Genomic DNA, 19,292 nt, shown 5'->3' on the forward strand with positions numbered 1-19,292 from the left:
GCCCCCGCCGGCCGTGGGCATGCGGCCGGAAAGCAGCGCGACGCGCTTTACGGCGACGCGCGGAGGTCGTTGCTGTGGCGAGCGGCCGGCGCGAGGCCCGGTAGCGCCATGGAGGGCGGCAGCAACTCCAAGGGCACCGGCCTCGGCGGCCTCTTTGGCGCCGGCGGGGTGGGGTACTCGCACGCCGACCTGGCCGGGGTGCCACGTGAGTACCGAAGCGCGGGGGCGGCCGGCAGGGCCTGCGGCGGCGACCACCACCCTCAACGCAGATGGTGGGGTTGGGGGGGGGGAAGGGCAGTATCCGCTTCCCGTCAGCGAGGCCAGGCCGGGCGCCCGATCTCTGCGGGACTAGCCGTGGCGGCGTCGCTCTTGGGAATCAGCATGGCACGGCTTGGGCAGAGGACCCAGCCAGCCGAGCGCAGCCTTGCGGGAAGCTGGGCCGCAGGGCTGCCGGCTCCTGCCGGATGGTCGGAGGAGCAGGGACGCAGCTTCCCTATGGCCGGCCCCTCGGCCGTGGCAGCGTGTTGCGACAGCCGCCGGTTACAGAGGCGTCGTGTGCGTCCCATCCCAGCTGCTTCCCCCGAACAGGGGGTGTCAGTCGGCGTTATATTTTAATCAGTTGTGCATCTTAACGGCAGAATTTTCACTGCCGCCATACACGAGGTCTGCCCCCTTTTAACGTGCGGGATGTGAAATTATTACTAGGGAGGCCGCTGTTAAAGTATGCTACTTTTTTTCTTTTCAGTAACTGGAATGAGTCCTTTGTCCCCATATTTAAACTTGGACCCCAGGTATCTAGTACAGGTGAGAAGGCAGCTTACTGTGTTGAACATGATTCCATCGTTTCTATGCTCATATGTGAAGACTGCAATGCCATGCAGTGTCTTGAACTGATGAACAGTTGAACGTTTTATTTTATATTGTTCCTAATAAAAGGCTGCAGTGCCATGGCATCTAGAAGAAGAAAATGTAGAGGATAAGTCATGCTGTTGTATCAATAGGAGCCTGCCACTATTAAAGGCATACAGCCCCAATATACCCTTGCCACAATTTCTGGCGTTTTCCACACCCTCCACGAAGCCCCTTCAGTCAGTAAAAGCATCCAGAAATTCCCCACTGTTTTGATGAATTAACTTTCTGTATTGTGGTGAGTTTGAGCAGTTTTCTCAGGTGTTCACCCAAACCCCAGACCTGATACAGGCCTTGTCATCGTATGTGCTATCATCACAACAGCAGCAAATTTCACACTGCTTTCCTTAGGACGTTTTGCCAGCTGAAGGGAGACCATCAAGAAGCAGAGCTTTCCATTTTATTCTACAGAATAACACAACTATCATACTTGCACAGCTTAATATTATTTCATGTAACATGATGGCCCATAGGCCACTGTAAAGAAAGTAATTCAAAGCCCTATAGTGTTTTACTTTCTCAGCAGCATTAACTATAGCCTAAACAATTTAAATTAATCCAATAAAGGTGTACCTTAATTCAGTTAATATTTTCTGTATAGTTTTACATATCAGCCTTCTATTATGTGAGAATATTACATTTTGCAGAAGTAGCACCGAAGGGCAACAGTTGTATAGTATCTGCTAGTCTTTGTGCCCTTTGTTTTGTGGTACACTATGTCACTGCTTCTTTTGTAAGTGGGAATCTCTAAATGCAGTTCTAGGCTATTTTTTTTTATATTTCTCTTTCAGTAAAAGCTGATTCATAAGGTAACATTCCCATAATGATAGAAGACAGGAGATGTGCCTGTGTTTGCAGTGTACTCACTGACATGATTATCTTGTCTGTTGAGTGCTTGAAAAAAATGATGTATTTAGCCCTCTCAAAAATACCCTCTTCAGTTGTCTTGTTTGGTTAATACACTGTATCTGGGAAGATGGTTGGCATTAAAAATGATATATCAAGAGTTTTATTAAACAGAGTATATGTACTAAGATTTTCAAAAAACAACTGACCAAACAAAACTTGCTTTACAAGAAAAGGTATTAGTGTCCTGAGTATCCTATAAATTAGTGCTAAAGACACCTATTAGTGCAACACTGGAGCCTATGGTTTTGATCGTAACACTTCACTGCTCATTATGTTTAGCCCTAGCAAGTGCTGGGAGATTTGTATAGCCCAGCTACAGTCCCTGAGCAACCAGCACTAGCTGACCCTGATTTAAGCAGAGGGGTTGCACTAAACAGGCTCGGCAGATCCCTTGCAATCTTAACCATTCTGTGATACTACAAATTCAAGGAAAAATACACAACTAATATTTTAGAATACAATTACTTCAATAATTAGCCTTTACACCTGTTTTGTTTATGAAGGTGTGTGGGTCTTTAAAACCCATCCATATACTTTCAGAATGCAGTGAGAAAGTTGGTCTGATTCTTGACATTCTTACATTATGAGCCTGGCCTTCCCATAATAATGCTACAGTCGTACTCATGGCTGTAATTAAATAAGCAAAGAGTAATTTAAAAAAACCTCCCAAAAAACCAACCAACAACCATACTGTATGAGTTTCCTGGCTGCCTGATGTAGTTTGTAAAATATCAGGACAGTTAAGGAATGACACCCTTTTGGTCAGTTTATCTTTTTGAAGTCTTTTTTTCATTCTTACTAAAATATGCACAGAGTATATTCCATCTCTGCTACTGTACACAACAGTACTCCACAAACACTAGTTTTATCTTCTTTTTCCCCCTCCCCCCCAGTTCTTTATATGGATTAAAGAAAAAAAAAAATAATCAGTGTGGCCCACATGAGTAAGGCCATACTTAAGGGTGTTCAGACACTGGAACAGGTTGCCCAGGGATGTTGTGGATGCTCCCTCCCTGAAGGTGTTCAGGGCCAAATTGGATGAGGCCTTGAGCAACTGGGTTTAGTAGAAAGTGTCCCTGCCCATGGCAGATGGTTTGGAAGCAGATGATCTTTAAGATCCCTTCCAACCCAGGCCATTCTCTAGTTCTATGATTTTTGAAGCACTTGGAATATTTTGGAAGATACAAAAACATTTGTTTTGTTTTTCCCTAGGATACAGATGAGTTTATCTTGCCCACAGGAGCCAACAAAACGCGAGGCAGATTTGAGCTGGCCTTTTTTACCATTGGAGGATGTTGTATGACAGGTAGGTGGTTGTGGTTTTCACATTTGCCAGCAGTCCAGGCCCCACCTATGAACTGCAGTAAATGATGAAATTGCAAATGTCCTGTTCTGCAGTCTAGCCTTACATAAACAGCTATTTAACCTCAGTCTATACACCAAGGTCTATTTTCAGTATTTGCTTCTAGTAATGTGATTTTTGTTTGTTTCTTCTTAAAAAGTAACAACTGTTATTTTGCTAACTAGGGGCAGCATTTGGTGCACTGAATGGTTTACGACTTGGCTTGAAGGAGACGCAGAATATGGCATGGTCAAAACCTAGAAATGTACAGTAAGTGTTTAATCTCAAATTAAAAAAGCACACCTTAGTCACAGAGTTTTTTCTTCCACCTTCTACAAGGTCAGACCTGAACACACTACAAAAATAAGTATATTTTTATACCTTTGGTGGGGACAAATGGGAGTCAGTGTTTGTCTTCCCTAAGCTGTGAAAAGGTTTTAGTTATGCCAGTTCAAGCTTTTTGCTTCTCGAATAGAATAGAATAAACCAGGTTGGAAGAGACCTTCAAGATCATCGTGTCCAACCTATCATCCAACACCACCCAACCAACTAAACCATGCAACCAAGCACCTTATCAAGTCTCCTCCTGAACGCCTCCAGTGATGGTGACTCCACCACCTCCCTCAGGCAGCCCATTCCAATGGGCAATCACTCTCTGTGTAGAACTTCCTCCTAACCTCCAGCCTAAACCTCCCCTGGCACAGCTTGAGACTGTGTCCTCTTGTTCTGGTGCTGGTTGCCTGGGAGAAGAGTGACAGTGATAGTTGGTATGTCCTCTGATGTATCTTAAATATTTGAGAGCAAATTGCTACTTAGGTATTTACCAGAAATCTACTTCAAAGTCAAAAGTGTGTTTTTATATGTAGAAATATTCCCAGAAGCAGCATATTTTGCTCTGAGCTATTTTTTGCTGTCACATACTTGTGAGTTCTGTCTTCTTTCCCAATATTTCAAAATGCTAAAGATTAAAATTCAGAAGCTGGACCTACCTGGATTTGCATTGGGGTGACTTAGGTGCATGCTGCTGAGCAAGTGTTGGATGGTGGAAGTTGTTCTGAATGACAGTGTGCATGAACATCCACAGCACGCCCATGTTTTCACTTCACCTGATGGTTTCAAAGAATTCAGTGAAGATAGGAGTACATATTTTTTTCTTGCAGTATGCCTCTAGAATTATTAGTAACTTAGACATGACTGTAAAAAAACTTCAGTGCAAGTGAAGGAAACACAGAAAAGTAGAGGGGTGAAATAACTGGAGAACACCATTGTCACTCCTCCAGAATACTTTGGGAGAAGCAAATTTTAGAGGAGGAATTTAATCTTTCCTAGTACAGCTTATACTACCTCTGCTCATTTTTTAGTATTCTTTGTCCCCCTCCTTACCACCTCTAGAATTATAGAATCAAAGTATTCACTATAGTTATTACTCTTCCACAGAGTTACAAATGAGCAGAATTGTATCTTAACGTATTCGGAAAGAGCCAAATCAGAGTGAAACACTTTGCTAAACGCAACCTTTGATGAGTCGAGCCCAGCAGGTGGCAGTCAGTGCACATGCGACTCTTAGTCCCTGCCCTTTGAGGGAAAAAGCCCGTTGAAGGTCATCACCTCGAAACAGTGTATTCGGTTATGTGTTGTCCTATCAGATGCAGGGAAGAAACTCGCCTAGAGTGCCTTCAACTTTGTCCTCAATGTGCATAAACATATAGTTTTGTTAAATTAATTTTAATCTTGCTGTCAGTTCCCTGTCATGGTGGTTATTAATTTTCTTATCAATTCAGAATGGAGGTCATGTTAACAAAATGGGGGGTGTAATTGAGGGGGAGTTTGTTGATACCTTAGCCTCTTGGGCTTTTTTCCTCTTGTTTCAAAATGATGTTTTTCATTAATGTTCATGTTTATTCATTAATGACTGTGTCTCCTAACAAAAAAGATATTAAAAGAAAAAAAGGAAAGAAGAGTGGAAAAGGAACTCAAAGCAGGAGGAATGTAATGTGTGGCACTTGCATTGTTTTAAATGATGATGTTCCAGTGGTAGTCAGCTGTCCAGAGCAGTACTGTGCCTGTGATAGTGTTACTCTGCTGGTAGATAAAGGTCAGTCGTTTCTTCTGGCAGCTGTTGTCACTGTTTTGGAGACAACTATGCCAAAAAGAAGTGGCATTGTGCTTCTCTGAGAGCGCACTAAAGATTTGCTTTCACTCTTTAGTGCTAGTCCGGAAGCGTACATACAGAAATACTCAGGGTACTTCACCTTTTGTTGGGTGCTAAGTTTGACAGATGGAAGTTCAAAAGGTTGCCTCTTTTATTCCTGACTTGCTTTGGCTCAGACTTGCTTTTAATACCCACACCATTTGTTCAGGTATTACCATGCTCCCTGACACAAGGTCCCTGTGTTATGTCCATCTCCTAGAAGAACACTAACTTTCTTGGAGGTCTTTTACCAAGTATCAGTCATTCTCAGTATCTATGTGTTATCCTGTAAGGAACATTTATCAGCTAGGGTTAAAGTCTCATTTAGAATAGAATAGAATAGACCATTTGAAGGGAAGAGGTTAGATTCTTTACAAAGGGACAACTTTGAACTGAACTGAAGCTTAAACTGAAAAGAGAGATGATTTTTCTTGACAGGACTGAATACTTGTGTTTCAGTATGGTATACATTATTATTTGTAGTATGCATGGTAGAGGAGATTATATATTACCAAGATGTGTGCTTTTCCTTACTGTTTGGTTTTGAAGGGTTTTTAGTTAATTATTCCAGTTTTACTAATCAAATGCATAGTGTAAACACGTTACACCTACTACCATTAACACTGCCTCCATGTAAATACAGAGAGCTAAAGGTTTTAATAAATTTTTAACTCCTTCTCAGGATTCTAAATATGGTAACAAGACAAGGAGCATTATGGGCTAACACTCTGGGATCTCTGGGTAAGTAAAATTATTTTGCAAGAAAAACAGTTTAAAGAGATACCTATTTGATGGAAAAGTGTATTCTCTACGTTTTCTTTATGGAATCCATAAAAGCTGCAGTTCTTTGGGAAATGAGGACACTACAATAGTTGTTGAAGAGGAGATGGAAGGCTGAAATAAGATTGGAACCATAAGTAGCCAAATGCCTGTAATTAACCCCTACATTTATAGTGTATTACAAATAAGAACTTTAGCTGTTGAATAACTGAAAAATATAGGTAATGCCTACTTGCTAAGAAATCCCAGTTAATTCACAATTTGTAGCTGAATACTTCTGAAATAACTAAGAAGAGACTCAGTGTTCATGTGAGTAGCCACCTGCAATGTATTCCAGGTAGAGCCAACAAAGTATTTCTCTCTAAAAGAAATGTGATAGAGACTACAAAAATGTGTCCTTTTCTAAGGGTAGCTTAGCTAGAAAAAAATCACATATGATCCTGCCTACTTTAAACATTGCTTATAACTAGTACAGGTTAGGAAAAAAAGAAAATTAGCAGAAGCCTGGTGTAAGGAAAGAAATCTGAGAGCTGAGATTTGGGGGGAGAGGTGGTTAGGAGGTAAAATCACATCAGAAAACCCAACTTCAGATGACTTCATGAAAGTCAGAGAAATAGCTAATGTCCTGCAGAATACAGGATCTTTGGCTTTTTCCCTCCCCAGTCTTAAAAGGGCAAAGGGTGCTCAGTTACTGTGAAAGAAGAAATCCAAATCTGATGAAATTATTTTGAAGATTAATGATGACTCTCATTGCCCCACAGAGAAATAATAGAAGAAAAATCATCAGTACTTAAAACTGATTACATCACATTACAGCTTGATCCATATGTATTTAGATTTTGAGAAGTGAATCCAAACATAAACCAAGTTGAATTTATTTCATTTTGTTTCAGTCTTGCTTCTAAAGAGTAGTTAGCTTGCCGTTTAACTCAAGACATCTTTTGAGGCGTAATACAGAGACCATGGTTAGAGATAGGATTCAACTATAGTGAGAATGACACTTCTCATATGAGCTACCTAGTGAGTTTTATGGTGGGAAGCCTTTTGGTATTCCTTCCCCCCCCCCCCCCCCTTATTTTCTATTCTGTATCTAATCAAAATCTGTCTGAAAACTGAGATGCAGGGACACTGCAGTTCAAGGTTCCAGGTTAAGTAACACATTAACAGGTTTTTCCAGCTGTGTTTGAGGAAAGATTACTCAAGAAAATGTTTGTGCATTCCAAAATACTTTGGGATTTTGTTTAGCTCTGCCTTCTCCTAGCTGCATGAGCAGTTCCTTTCAAGGATACTAAGTATTTTTGCATTTTACTTCATTTGTGCAGTGCATCCCTACTTCAGAGATTTCCTTTTTTTCCACTACTGACACCTTTTGTCACTGTTCCTGAACAAAGGCAGCAGTATCTGCATTAAACTATTTTTAAGAAAATTTTGCTGAATTCAGCTCTTCCCTCCCCTCATTGTTAATACAGTGTCACAGTATCACCAAGGTTGGAAGAGACCTCAAAGATCATCAAGTCCAACCCATCACCACAGACCTCATGATTAGACCATGGCACCAAGTGCCACGTCCAATCCCCTCTTGAACACATCCAGGGATGGTGACTCCACCACCTCCCTGGGCAGCCCATTCCAATGGTGAACAAATACTATGTACTACTAAGGCAAGGTAAAATACAATTACCTCTGCTGAATGGGGAAAGATGCCACTGTTCAACTTGACAACATTAATATGGCTGCATGTGAATGATGTCCATGCTTTTTAGCAGAACATTTCCAATTCTTGGAGGACAAGGGATGAATTGAAGTGGCATAGTGTCTTCATCTCTTTACAGTGATCACATACTCTACCAGTCTTCGTCAGCATGAAATGTGATTCTGTCAAGAGGGGTGAGGATGGAGGCGTCTTTTCCCTTGATCAAAATGCTTAGATTATCTATGCATCCGTACTAAGAGGCCCTGCATTTCTCTTCCTAATCCTTTTGTGGACAGTCCCTAAAGTTCTGCTGAAGCAGAAGGACATCCAGGGAAAAAAGTTTTGAAATGCAAGTGGAGGTGAAACAGCTGTTAATGTCAAATCCCAAGCAATCTGGTAGTCATTTACAAGAGGAATGTAGCCCGTTGTACCCTAGCCCTTGATAACAGCATCATAATGCTGTACTTGCTTTTCATCTCCCTCACACATGGGCAGCAACCTTTCCTGCTGCCTAGAAAGTGTTGTTTTGTTTGATGCCATCCACAGAACAGTATAATGCCTGCCAGAGTAAAGTTAAACACAAAATTTGAACTAGCAAAATGATCTTAAGTTTCAGTGCTTTCAATCACATGTTTATCATGTCTTAAGGCAGTATTAACCATCATGAGAATGCTGCATTTTAACCAAAGAGAAAGTAAAAATGGCTGTAAAATAGAAATAGGGCTGGAAAAGGACATCAAAAACAGAATTTGCCAGAGGATTCCTGCCCCTTTAATACCCTTCCAAGATGATAGAATCTGTGCTTCAGAAACATAGTGTAAATAGTTCCACAAAACCTGGATTCTGTGCCTTGTGTCTTGGAGCATGGGAGTTTTAACTGGATTTTTTTAATGGATTTTTCTTTCCCAGCTCTACTTTACAGTGCATTTGGAGTCGTCATTGAAAAAACAAGAGGGGCAGAAGATGACCTGAACACCATAGCTGCTGGAACCTTGACAGGAATGCTATACAAAAGCACTGGTAGAGTAGCAAAATGTTTCTAGTTACTCTTTTCTTGCGCTTTATCCTAGTTATTAGGATTTTCATTACTTCCCTGCTCTGAAAGTGGGCAGTGCAAAAATGGTACACTAGCAACATGGGACTAGAATGTAGGGTTTTTACAGCTCTACATGAATCACTTGTAATAGTTTGGCTGCATCAAGATAAACAATATATTCTGTGTATTCCCCTGACCACCCCCTGCCATTTTGCCATTTGCCTGCATTCACTTACAGACTTGAGAAACTGTTGGTTTTACTCCTGCTATACTTAGAAAACATGTCTAAGAATGAGCTGAGTATATATTTTGTACAAAAACTATGAGTATACATTTGAGTATTTATTCAGGATTTATCAGACAATATAGCTCTCATGATTATTGTTACTCCTGTGCAAGGTGGAAAGAATCCAATTTAATTTAGCTGGAATGGTTTTTTTTAAAGCAAGTTTTCCTTAATTAGCCTTAGCTATGTGAAAAGCATCCACATAATAAGTGGGATTACCTCCTCTAAGCAAAAATGAGGCAGTGGTATTCATCCACTACAATCCTAAATAGATTGTAAGGCAAAACTTCTAAATAAAGCTTTGTGAAAAAAAGCAAGAAAGTGAAGAATCAGGAATTCAAGTTTAATATGGAAATATTTGTTTTCCTTAAGGGAAAATATTTTGGTAAATCAGTTTTACAAATTCATTTTGTTAAAGTATAGAGAAAGAAACTAATATATTTACAATGTTAATACTTTGCTGTTTGTGAAACTTGTCTTGCAGTAGGACTCTAGTCTTTGCATAGTGGTCAAAACTAACAATGTTATTTGAGAACACCATGGATTTAAGGTTAGTTTGCTGATGCATACCAAATTGTTTGCAGAAGAGAGGGTCTGAGCTTCACCAGCATAAAGCCTTTTAACCCATATTCTAAGCTCAACAGTTGGAGTACTATAGGGTATCACAGACTGACATGACCACAGGAAAATGTATAAGATTTGAGTACTTCACTAAAGGATTGCCTGCATATGTCACCTGCATTTTACTGAGGAGATGATTCTAGAATATATTTTTCAATGTCTAACTGGGCCTCAGTGTCTTAGCTTTCTGGGAGGCCAGCTTTATATATGGGGCAAAACAATTTGAGAAGTATTTTTTCACTGCTGGCCGAGACTAATTGAAACCAGAAATAATTGGCTTAAGCAGCCTTCTTAAACAGCAGTTTGTACATTTAACCTTGCAAGTGCACATAGCTCTCTTGTAATGAATTACTTGGGCTTTCATGGGTGACATACCAGGTTGGCAGTGGCAGCTGTACAAGATAGCAGTATAAAAGTCATAGCATTTTTCTGTAGGGACAACTGCCATCTTGCACTCCAGCAGACACTTCCCCCTTACCTTTCAGAAGTATAAAGCTGGTTTTATCACTAATCCCTCTCTTTGGCATAGTGCAACCGTGGATAACTACTCCAGTCACATGCACAGCCATATGACACTGCAACTTTCATACCAGAGCACAATGGGACTTATGTTTTGTAACATTAGAAATACTGAGCTAACAGTAAAAGGTGAGTGTAGTGAAGTCTGTATTCATTATTGTGCATATGAACTGTAGTGCACAGAAAGTCAAATATATTTCTCACCATATACAGGAAAATTGAGTGGCACAGTAGACCTTAGAAGTCATGAGTTAGTTATGAAAGTGAAAATTCACATCTCTTGGAAGAATATAATTCCAGTCTTATTTTCCTTCTTTTTCTTTCATGCTTTGTCCTTCCTGTTGCTTCTCCCATTCTTTCTGTCCTGCCACCTTATCCCAGCGTGCCTTTCCTAATTCTGTAAAACTTCCCACTAAGTTGTGCCTTTACTCAACATCAATATATATTTACCTTTAAAAGTCTTAAATACTTAAACCATAGGCAAATTAGTAATTCAAATCTTTGACATAGCAAGGTTTTAATAATTTCCTATGTTACAGTTGTGGTGGGTTGATAGAAGGCCCAGCTCTCCCTCCCCCACAAAAGAAAGAAACCACAGCTAGCCCAGTCAGAGAAGCAAAAGGAGAAGCAAAAGCTATATTTACAAGCAAAATGAAATGCAGGTTATATATACACACAATATACAGTATTTACAATATATATACAGAAATACACAGCAAAGAAAAATAATCAGAACAAAACTCCCTCCTCCGGACAGAGGAGGGTTCCCCCTCTGTACCCCTTCTCTCCCCCTACCTCCCTTTTCTCTCTCTCTAGCCCTTTTTGGGAAAAAAAAGGTAATTAATAAGGCTGAAATTTTGTTAGGCCTCAAAGCGCATGCAGGGATTAGTTCTTATCTATTATCCAAGGTCATTCTGGCTACTTGCTCAGAAGCAGACAGGAGGCTGGAAAGGCAGAACAGAGAGGAGCTGACAAAAATTCCAACTGAACTAAAACTTAAAGTTGCATTCTACCAATCTACCAATGAAATTCATTTAGACCTATCTTTGTTTTTCAAAACATTCAGCCAGAGTGTCCCAGCACTGTCCCTTTTTTAAAGGCACAGCCTCAAACGGTCACAACAGTGAATGTCATATGATGATGACACTGAAAAAAAACCAAGAATCTTTGAAAGCCATCAGGGGCATTTCTGTTATAAAGACCCTTATTTTATTTTATTGTCAGCTTGAAATTGCCACAAACATGACACTGTGAATCAGGGCTGTTCAGTAATCCACAAAGATTAGTAAATCCACAAAGTAATCCACAAGGATAGAGATTTGGAGGCCGTGCTGTTGAGTCAGATTTCCTACCTCCCAATTTGTAAAGAATAAGGAACATATTTCAGAAGAAGCTGTATAAAGTGTGGCAGGTTTTTTATTAATAGCTTCGTAGTTCTTTTTTTAAGTACAGCAAGGATGGAGGAATCGCATCACCAACCTTGATGCACTGACAGATACACTTAGGTACACTACAAAGCCTAGATTGACTTTCTGAAACAAATGATTAAGCCTTTGCTGAGGGTGATGAATGGACATGAATTAAAATGGTGGGAAAACTTTTTGAAGGTAAGATTTGTTGCCCCCCAAAACAATCCTAGTTTTCACAGTTTGTTCTTGCAGAGGAGTTAATCTTTACCAAAATGCCAGCAGTCAAATGAAAAAGGCTTCCCAAAATGCTCACCTTCTAAAGCTATTAGGTTGTGAGCACTTTGTGCAAGGCTGTTTAACCCACAGCTTGTGTCCAAGAAAAAGAAATCGCATTAAAAAGTCTGCAGATGAAAACTGTGGAAGTTCAGCCACATTGTATTAACTGGAAGCAGTATTAGTCACTGAAAGTTCCCCATTGAAAGTGACTAAAGCAGTTAAGTCCCCAGGACTTCTGATGGTCCTCCTCAGAACCAGTCAAGTGCTGTTTATCTGCCATTATAAATCAAGTATTAGCTGTAATCTGTCTCAGCATACTGTGTGGCTTTGATTAACAGATGTTAAATTGAGTTTGAAAGGGGGGGGCATTGAGACAGCACACTAGTTGATCCTTTTGACCAAAATGATCTCTAGTTCTCACATTTATTCAAAACGGAATGTACTACCAAGATAATTTACTGAATTTTAGCCCAAGTGCAGCAATATGAGCATAGTATTAACTTGTTTGACTAGACCTGTAACTTACTGAGAGCTGGGATTTCAGCTCACAACTTAGACTGAGTGTTCTGGGTAGAAGATGAGTGATGAATGAAAGAAAACCCTTTGTTCTTTTCCCAGTTGTGTATGGAGGACAGATGCTGCAACTGAAACCCATTTGAGTTTTGCTAGGAGGAAGTCCACTATTCTAAATTCACAAGAATTACATTTCTGCTTAAGAAGATACTATCCTTTAGTCTTCAATTTCAAAGGCAGAAATTAAGATACATCATGCCAAGTTTCTCATAGATGTGAAGCACAAATGCCAACATAACTTAAACCAAATATTTAGCTCTCTCATATGTGTCTGCAATCTCTTCTCTAAATCAGGCAACTTTATTTTGTTTTATCATAATAGTGTCTGAAAACAGCAAAGGGCAAAAATGATTGTCACTGTGTACTGTATCACCATTATTCACAGAATGTTAGGCATTGGAAGGAACCTTGAAATATCATCTAGTTCAAGCCCCCTGCCAGAGCAGGATCACCTAGAGCAGGTCACACAGAAACCTATCCAGGTAGATTTTGAATGTTCCCAGAGAAGGACACTCCACAACCTCTCTGGGCAGCCTGTTCCACACTCACAATGAAAAAGGTTTCTTTATGTTCACATGGAACCTCCTATGCTCCAGCTTGCACTCCTTGTCCCTTGTCATGTCATTTGATATCACTGAGAAGAGCCTGGCTCCATCCTCCCAACATTCACCCTTCACCTATTTATAAACATCGTTAGGTCACCCTCAGTCTCCTCTTCTCCAAGCCTCCCACCATGAAAATGGTTCACAGATTGTATTGGCTTGGAAGGGATCCTCAAAGGTCATCTTGTCCAACCCCCATGCAGTGACACCTCCCAGTCATTATGTCACAAAGATGTAGCTGGCGGAGGATCTTACGCTCTTCAGACATGCAGGATTGATCACTCATGGAAAAAAAGATACTGAGCTAGATAGGACTTTGGTGTGACCGAGTGTAACAGTCCTTAATTGCTAATTGAAATTCCTGACAGAGACTTCAGTAAACAAAAAAGTTAAATAACCTTTACCTCTTATCTGAGTGTTACCCAGGTTGTAGATGCTCTTTTTCTTAGATAATTCCCCCCCCTTGAGATAACAGAAAACAGGAACCAAAATAAAGTAATACTTCAGACAAACCACATTAATTTGTTTACTGTAGTTCTGTGTAGTAGGAACCCAATACTGGGTAGAGCATCTCATGTGTTTTGCACAATAGGATGTTACATTATTTGCTGTAAATGGTATGCAGCTGAAGAAAAGGGAATTGCATGCTAGTTGAAGCTGAAAGGAGTAGTTCTCAACTTAAGACCTCAGAACACCACCCTGAAGAGTCAACACATTGTGAATTAATAAGAGCTAAATGTTTTATTGCTAGCAGTAAAGTCTGGCCAGAGCTAAAGATCAGTTTTGTGAAATTCAGTGGGTAGGAGTTCAGAGCAGTTCTGTGAGCTAACTACTTCTTCAGCTATAAATGCCTCTAATCCTTGTGCCCAGTCAGGGTTTTTTCCACTTGTTTCTATTTGGTGAGGAGTAGAAGAGGAGCTTTTTGCAGACTGATGTAGGTCCATATCCTGGGATCTCTTAATTTTGTGCATTATTTGATGAAGAACAAGTATTTGCTACTGAACTTTGAAGTTCAGAGCCATCAGGCATTTTACAAGTGAAGAACTCATGTTAAAACCTGCTTTTAACTTAACAGACAACTACAAGCAAGCACTACAAGCAGTAGCTTGTTGGGGCTTTCTTTATTAGTTGAGAACTAATGTCTGTTAAAATGTGTATAGCCACTGGAAGCACTGTCCCCTCTGCTAAGCAGAAACAGTGAACTAAGTTCTTAGAGCTGCAGGGATTTCCAAGGTTCTTGCTGCCATTTACAGTAGCTGAAGTAATCTCATCAGTCACATGCTGCTGCTTTCAGTCAGTGAGAAAACCAGGGAATTTTGGTACAATGTTTGCAAAGTAATTTGAACAGCTTCTGAATTCAATTCTGAAATTGTGCATTAAATAATCACAACTTAGTTTGTTCTCATTTAGCCTTCATACCGCAGTAATTACAGGAAATTTTCCCTGTTTCAGGCTTTGTTGCGTCTGTATTTTAACCACAATACTATCCTAGCTGCAGCAGGATGAAAGCGGAACACGGTTTTCTGCAGCCTACATTCTTTCCAAAAAGAAGTTTATCCGTTTCCTCAGTAACTTCTATGGTCACAGACTTTGTCCACACTTACAAGAATCTGTAAAGTAATAGCCTTGGAGCAGCAGAAGGAAACAGTTTTCTACTGGCATAGGACCACCCACAGATGCTCAAATGCCTGCTGATGTTTCAGAGGGTCTGATTAATCACCACTGTGCTTGAATTTGGAGCATAACTGAGGTTGCCTTGTACATTTGAGAATTCAAGCCCTTTCAGCCATTTAAAAATATTTTTGCTCCTGGAAGCCTTAAAAGAAGAGAAACTGTTTGCATTTTTAATATATCAGAGAGACTGGAAGAGGGAACGCTAATCACAAATGTTACGCTTCTTTTGTTAGTATAAACATATGGGTCAGGCTTTTCAGTTAAGGTATTCATAATGCTTGCTGTTCATTGCTATTTGTTTAAACATTCCAGAAACTATCCCAGGGTAGTGGGAGTAACAGATTCTGAAAATAGAGAATCAGGGTCCTAAATGGGAGATTTTGCCCTCGTGTCACACAGTACAAATAATGGTGCTACTTGCTGTATGAGTCAAGTTCAGTTAGGAGTTGGTCATACCATAAAGAAATGCAAAGCTGTGCTATGAGAATACTGCATGTCATTATGCAGCATGCTCTGAAATCTATCTTAAACATAAGGAAGAGGGACAGTGAGAGCTTCTGCACTCTGGTGAAGGAGCTCAGCAGCTAAAGCCAGACAACGGAATTCTCCTTTAGAGCATCAGATGTATCTTTGGAAACCCATAGTAGTTCTCAACTATTGTACAAGTTGCCTGATCTCAAAATACCTGCTTCAGAAATGTCTGCCAGCTAGAAATTTAAGTTATCTTACTTGGACATAGAAGATACGGGGCTTACAGCCACATTTCTAGCAGGGTTTGTCAGGGCAGGCTTGGTATCAGAGGCTTGCAGAAGGTGATTGCAGAGGAGGGGTGGGAATGTGTTCTATCATGCAAACACAGCTGGGGTGGGAGTGGAGAGTTTTTGGGGTTTCGAACAAGGTAATCTTCTCACAGGGCTTAACATTTCCTGCCCAGCAACTGGGCTGTGTTCTACACTGCATTACTGTTTGATGTCTGCCACTGACCTAGAGGTGTTTACTCATGTGCAAATCTAACCAGTTCAGGGAAATAATTTCTTCCCCCCCCCCCTTTTTTTTTTCTGTAATTACTATGGATAGTGCAGAAACCAGGTGCAACTGCTGCAACACAAATTACTGCTAAAATTTTGTTGCAGAAGCATAGGGAACCTGGTAAGAAACACTTCTTTTATGTTTTACTCTTAGGGGTTTTTTTGCCTCTCTCAGTAATGCACCTGTACCAACTGCAGAACTTCAGTTCCTGTTCATGACAGACTTCCACTGAAACATCTTCTTTAGTGAAGTCCCTAAGTTGTCTGAAAAGCCTGCAGGCTGCTTTATGTCCCGTGTTTGACACTTTTTAAGTTGATACAGAGCTGCCATCCTCACCTGTCTGACCTCAGCACATGAAAACATTACCAACATATTTTGCATTAGGAGCAGTGTGTCTTAGCAGCACAACATCTTTTATGTCTTCATGGATGCTAAAAAGTGTCTTAGCTATCCAATGAAATCCTGCCTTGACAGTATCTGGAACCAGCTTTGATCAACCTTCAAGGATTTTTAAAGGCAAAGGAAATAAGTTGAACTTGAGGGCTGAGGGAAGAATCTACAGAAATAGTCACAGCTGTGTACCGTGTTGCATTCAAAGAGGATGTTCCACTTTGTGTTTATTTCCCTGTATGCTATAATGGTTAGAACCCCTCTTTGGGAGTTTCTCCTGTGAGAAATTGCTTCCTAGTATGAACAGCAAAAATCAGGCTCTCTAACGTTTTACTCATTTTTCCCCAAAGTAACGAGGGGATAGTATTTACACTTCTCTTAAATCACTGTTTTGCACAGTGTCCTTTAAGTTTCACCTGTGGATTTTTGCCAGAAACTGCTTGCATGTGGTTAGTTCTGTGTACACAGCTGCAACCTCTTCATTTGGAAAGGTTTTAGTGGAACGAGTTCAGGATTAACTATCGAAGAACTCTACATTTATGTTCCTGAATGCCAGCTGAGGCACATAGGTGCATACACAATATGGCTTTCCTTTGAACTGTGGAATTATCAACATTTAATTACGCTTGTATCCCAAAAAGCTCTTGAATTGTCACAGCTGGTCTGACAATGCAACTGGCTAGACGTGACCTCTGGTACCAAGTCCAACTTCTGCTATCATTTCTGCAGCTCCTTGGTTTCGCTACGTGCCTAGGCAATGCAAGTAGGTTTAACAACCCCAAAGAAATCGATGTAATCTTTCAGCACAAGTCAGTCTAGCTGACGCCAACAGCCTCTTGTCTCAGTACAAGCCGAAGTGCAATTCTGTGAGACAGCTTTATGACCGGAACAGAAAAACAAACCCAATCACTGATTGCTGAGGTATATTTCCTTTCAAGTTTGAGGAACCCGAATTCCAGTGTCAGTCTTACCAGTAAAACAGACAGGTTTTATTTAGCTGTAAGCAGAAACCAGCCTTGTTCTGTATACTGTACATGATCTAACTTGCTTCAGCTGGGGTTGACAAACATCACTAACTTGGATTCTGCAAAGTTTTCCTAGTGTTGTGAGTCATATTCTCAGGTGTTCCTGTGCGGTTTTTTGTGCATTCTGGGAGCTTTGCCAAAGCACTTTCTACCACAGAGAAACAGAAACATTTTGCTCTTTAGTAAAAGCAACAGAAGACTCTGCTTCTGGCCCTGCACACCACAACCCTTGCTTGGGTGGAATGGAGTTGTGATGCCATCCGACTCCCAGCTTCAGCCAAGTACACTGGCTGCTGGTAGTAGCCAGGTTTGCCTTGTATCTTTCCCTTCATGACATGCAGAAACTTCAAGTTTTGAGTGAGCAGTAAAAATTAGAAAAGTATATAATTTTTTTCTTCTAATTGCCTGTGTTACTCAGTTTTTGCCGTTACAAGATGATAATTTTGAATATTAACAATAGTGAGAATGAAGGAAGTTGTTTGGTGTATGCCATAGTAAATTCTTGCCTGTTGAGCCTTTTCATCTACTTCTATTTTTTAAAGGGTTTTAAATTATTTTGGAAATACATAAAAGCAGTGGTAAGCCTGTCATGATAGCCCTTAAGAATCTGGCACACAAGGTCATGTCCACATCAGTTACTGTTGTGTTTGCTTATTTCCTTCCCGCTCTTTCTCCTTGCCCTCAAAACTAGTTGCCATAACTGACCAACATTGTTGTGGTTATTATTCCTCATCTGAAATGGAAGAGTTCTTAAAGCAGAAAGAGATGGTATCTTCCTGTAAACACCTGAGTTGAGGATAAATGGAATAGACAAAGCAGGACTTGGGGAAAGCTTTCTCTGCTTCAAGTATTCTGTAATGATTCACTAAGGCAGTAGCACTAACTTAGTTTGAGAGGAAGACTTGCCAAAGAAGTCAGGATCAGGAGTGACTTTTCCCAAGCCTGGCAGCAGGTTTGAGGGAGGGTAGAGTTAGCACAAGTACCTTTTCTGAATAGTTATTAAAAATACCTTTCATTAAGATGCCCCTGGATTTGAGCTGCTACATAGAAGTTTCTGTGGCTGACTGTGTCCTCAGATGTAACTTGAACGGGTCTTAATCTGTTTCTCTCTTTCAGGTGGAGTGCGTGGGATAGCACGTGGCGGTATCGCAGGGCTGACACTGACCGGCCTCTACGCTCTCTATAACAACTGGGAGCACATGAAGGGCTCCATAGTCCGGCAGTCCCTCTGAGCAGGGGGCAGCCAGCACCGGGCAGAGGACACGCTTGCTTAGTCACCAATCAAATCAGTTGTGAGACCTGTCTGGTGCCTCTTCCTTTTTTTATTTGCAATTAGTGTGAAACTGAAGGAATCTGTGCTGGGAGGAACCTCTTAACACCACATAGCTGGACTGGCCCTTTCCTTCCTGCCAGCCAGTCGCTGGACAGGCAGCAATATTTGTTGGACCTGCAAGCAAGCAAAGTGGCCACCGAGATAGAGTCTCCCTGACATGCTCACCAGCTAGCCCTGAGCCAGAGCTACAAGGCATGCTCAAATCCAATAGCTGTACTTGGTGTCTGCCAGGCCCATTTGGCTGTGTGTGCTACAGCAGTAGTGCTGCACAGCAAAGCCCATGTCTGCACAGCTAGGCACTGCAGGCTTTCCACGTGCATCACCTGGGCAGTGGGAGCCTTAAGTGGCAGCTAGCACAGGGCAGGGCATGTTGTTCTGGCGGCACAGGGTAAGCTGTAAAAAGGGACATCATCATTAATAAAAAGGGTGGTACTTGTGCATGACTGTTTATATGCTTTGCTCTTCCTGCTGCTGATGACACAAAAGTGTGCTGCATCTGGTGACCTAGTTACACTTCTGCTTTTAAGGACTGGTGGGACAAAATTCTGGGAGAGTTAGCAGGTGAGAGGAATTAAAGTAACAGGCTGATTGTCTCTTGATGTGAGATGGTGGTGGTGAGGCATAATAAGAGGGTTTGACTCCACTCCCTTATTTGCTGCAATAAATAAGGAACTAGTTATTTCTGGAAGAGGTAC

General features: G+C 41.0%; 1 protein-coding gene and 1 non-coding gene across 2 annotated transcripts; both read left to right on the forward strand.

The window, feature by feature from the left end:
• Nucleotides 1–39: 39 nt before the first annotated feature.
• On the forward strand, nt 40–19,037 carry TIMM23B (translocase of inner mitochondrial membrane 23 homolog B). The gene is made up of 7 exons (XM_068140003.1): nt 40–205; nt 746–804; nt 3,031–3,124; nt 3,346–3,430; nt 6,034–6,092; nt 8,734–8,844; nt 18,381–19,037. The coding sequence occupies exons 1-7, from the start codon at nt 109–111 to the stop codon at nt 18,494–18,496; spliced, it is 621 nt and encodes a 206-aa protein (XP_067996104.1). The 5' UTR covers nt 40–108; the 3' UTR covers nt 18,497–19,037.
• Nucleotides 5,188–5,389, forward strand: LOC137442145 (small nucleolar RNA SNORA74). Its single transcript, XR_010987591.1, has one exon. It is a non-coding gene; the product is annotated as a small nucleolar RNA SNORA74 (small nucleolar RNA).
• Nucleotides 19,038–19,292: the final 255 nt, after the last annotated feature.

Source organism: Melanerpes formicivorus, unplaced genomic scaffold (assembly GCF_026170545.1).
Source record: "Melanerpes formicivorus ecotype bairdi unplaced genomic scaffold, bMelFor1.0.p_v2 SCAF_6, whole genome shotgun sequence".
NCBI classification, from domain to species: domain Eukaryota; kingdom Metazoa; phylum Chordata; class Aves; order Piciformes; family Picidae; genus Melanerpes; species Melanerpes formicivorus.

What these genes read in the sequence shown, in the direction of transcription:
- TIMM23B (XM_068140003.1), top strand. Translation starts at nt 109, where the DNA reads ATGGAGGGCGGCAGCAACTCCAAGGGCACCGGCCTCGGCGGCCTCTTT. An exon ending in CGACCTGGCCGGGGTGCCAC is followed by an intron (nt 206 to 745) that starts GTGAGTACCGAA and finishes TTTTCTTTTCAG; the next exon opens with TAACTGGAATGAGTCCTTTG. An exon ending in AATGCTATACAAAAGCACTG is followed by an intron (nt 8,845 to 18,380) that starts GTAGAGTAGCAA and finishes TCTCTCTTTCAG; the next exon opens with GTGGAGTGCGTGGGATAGCA.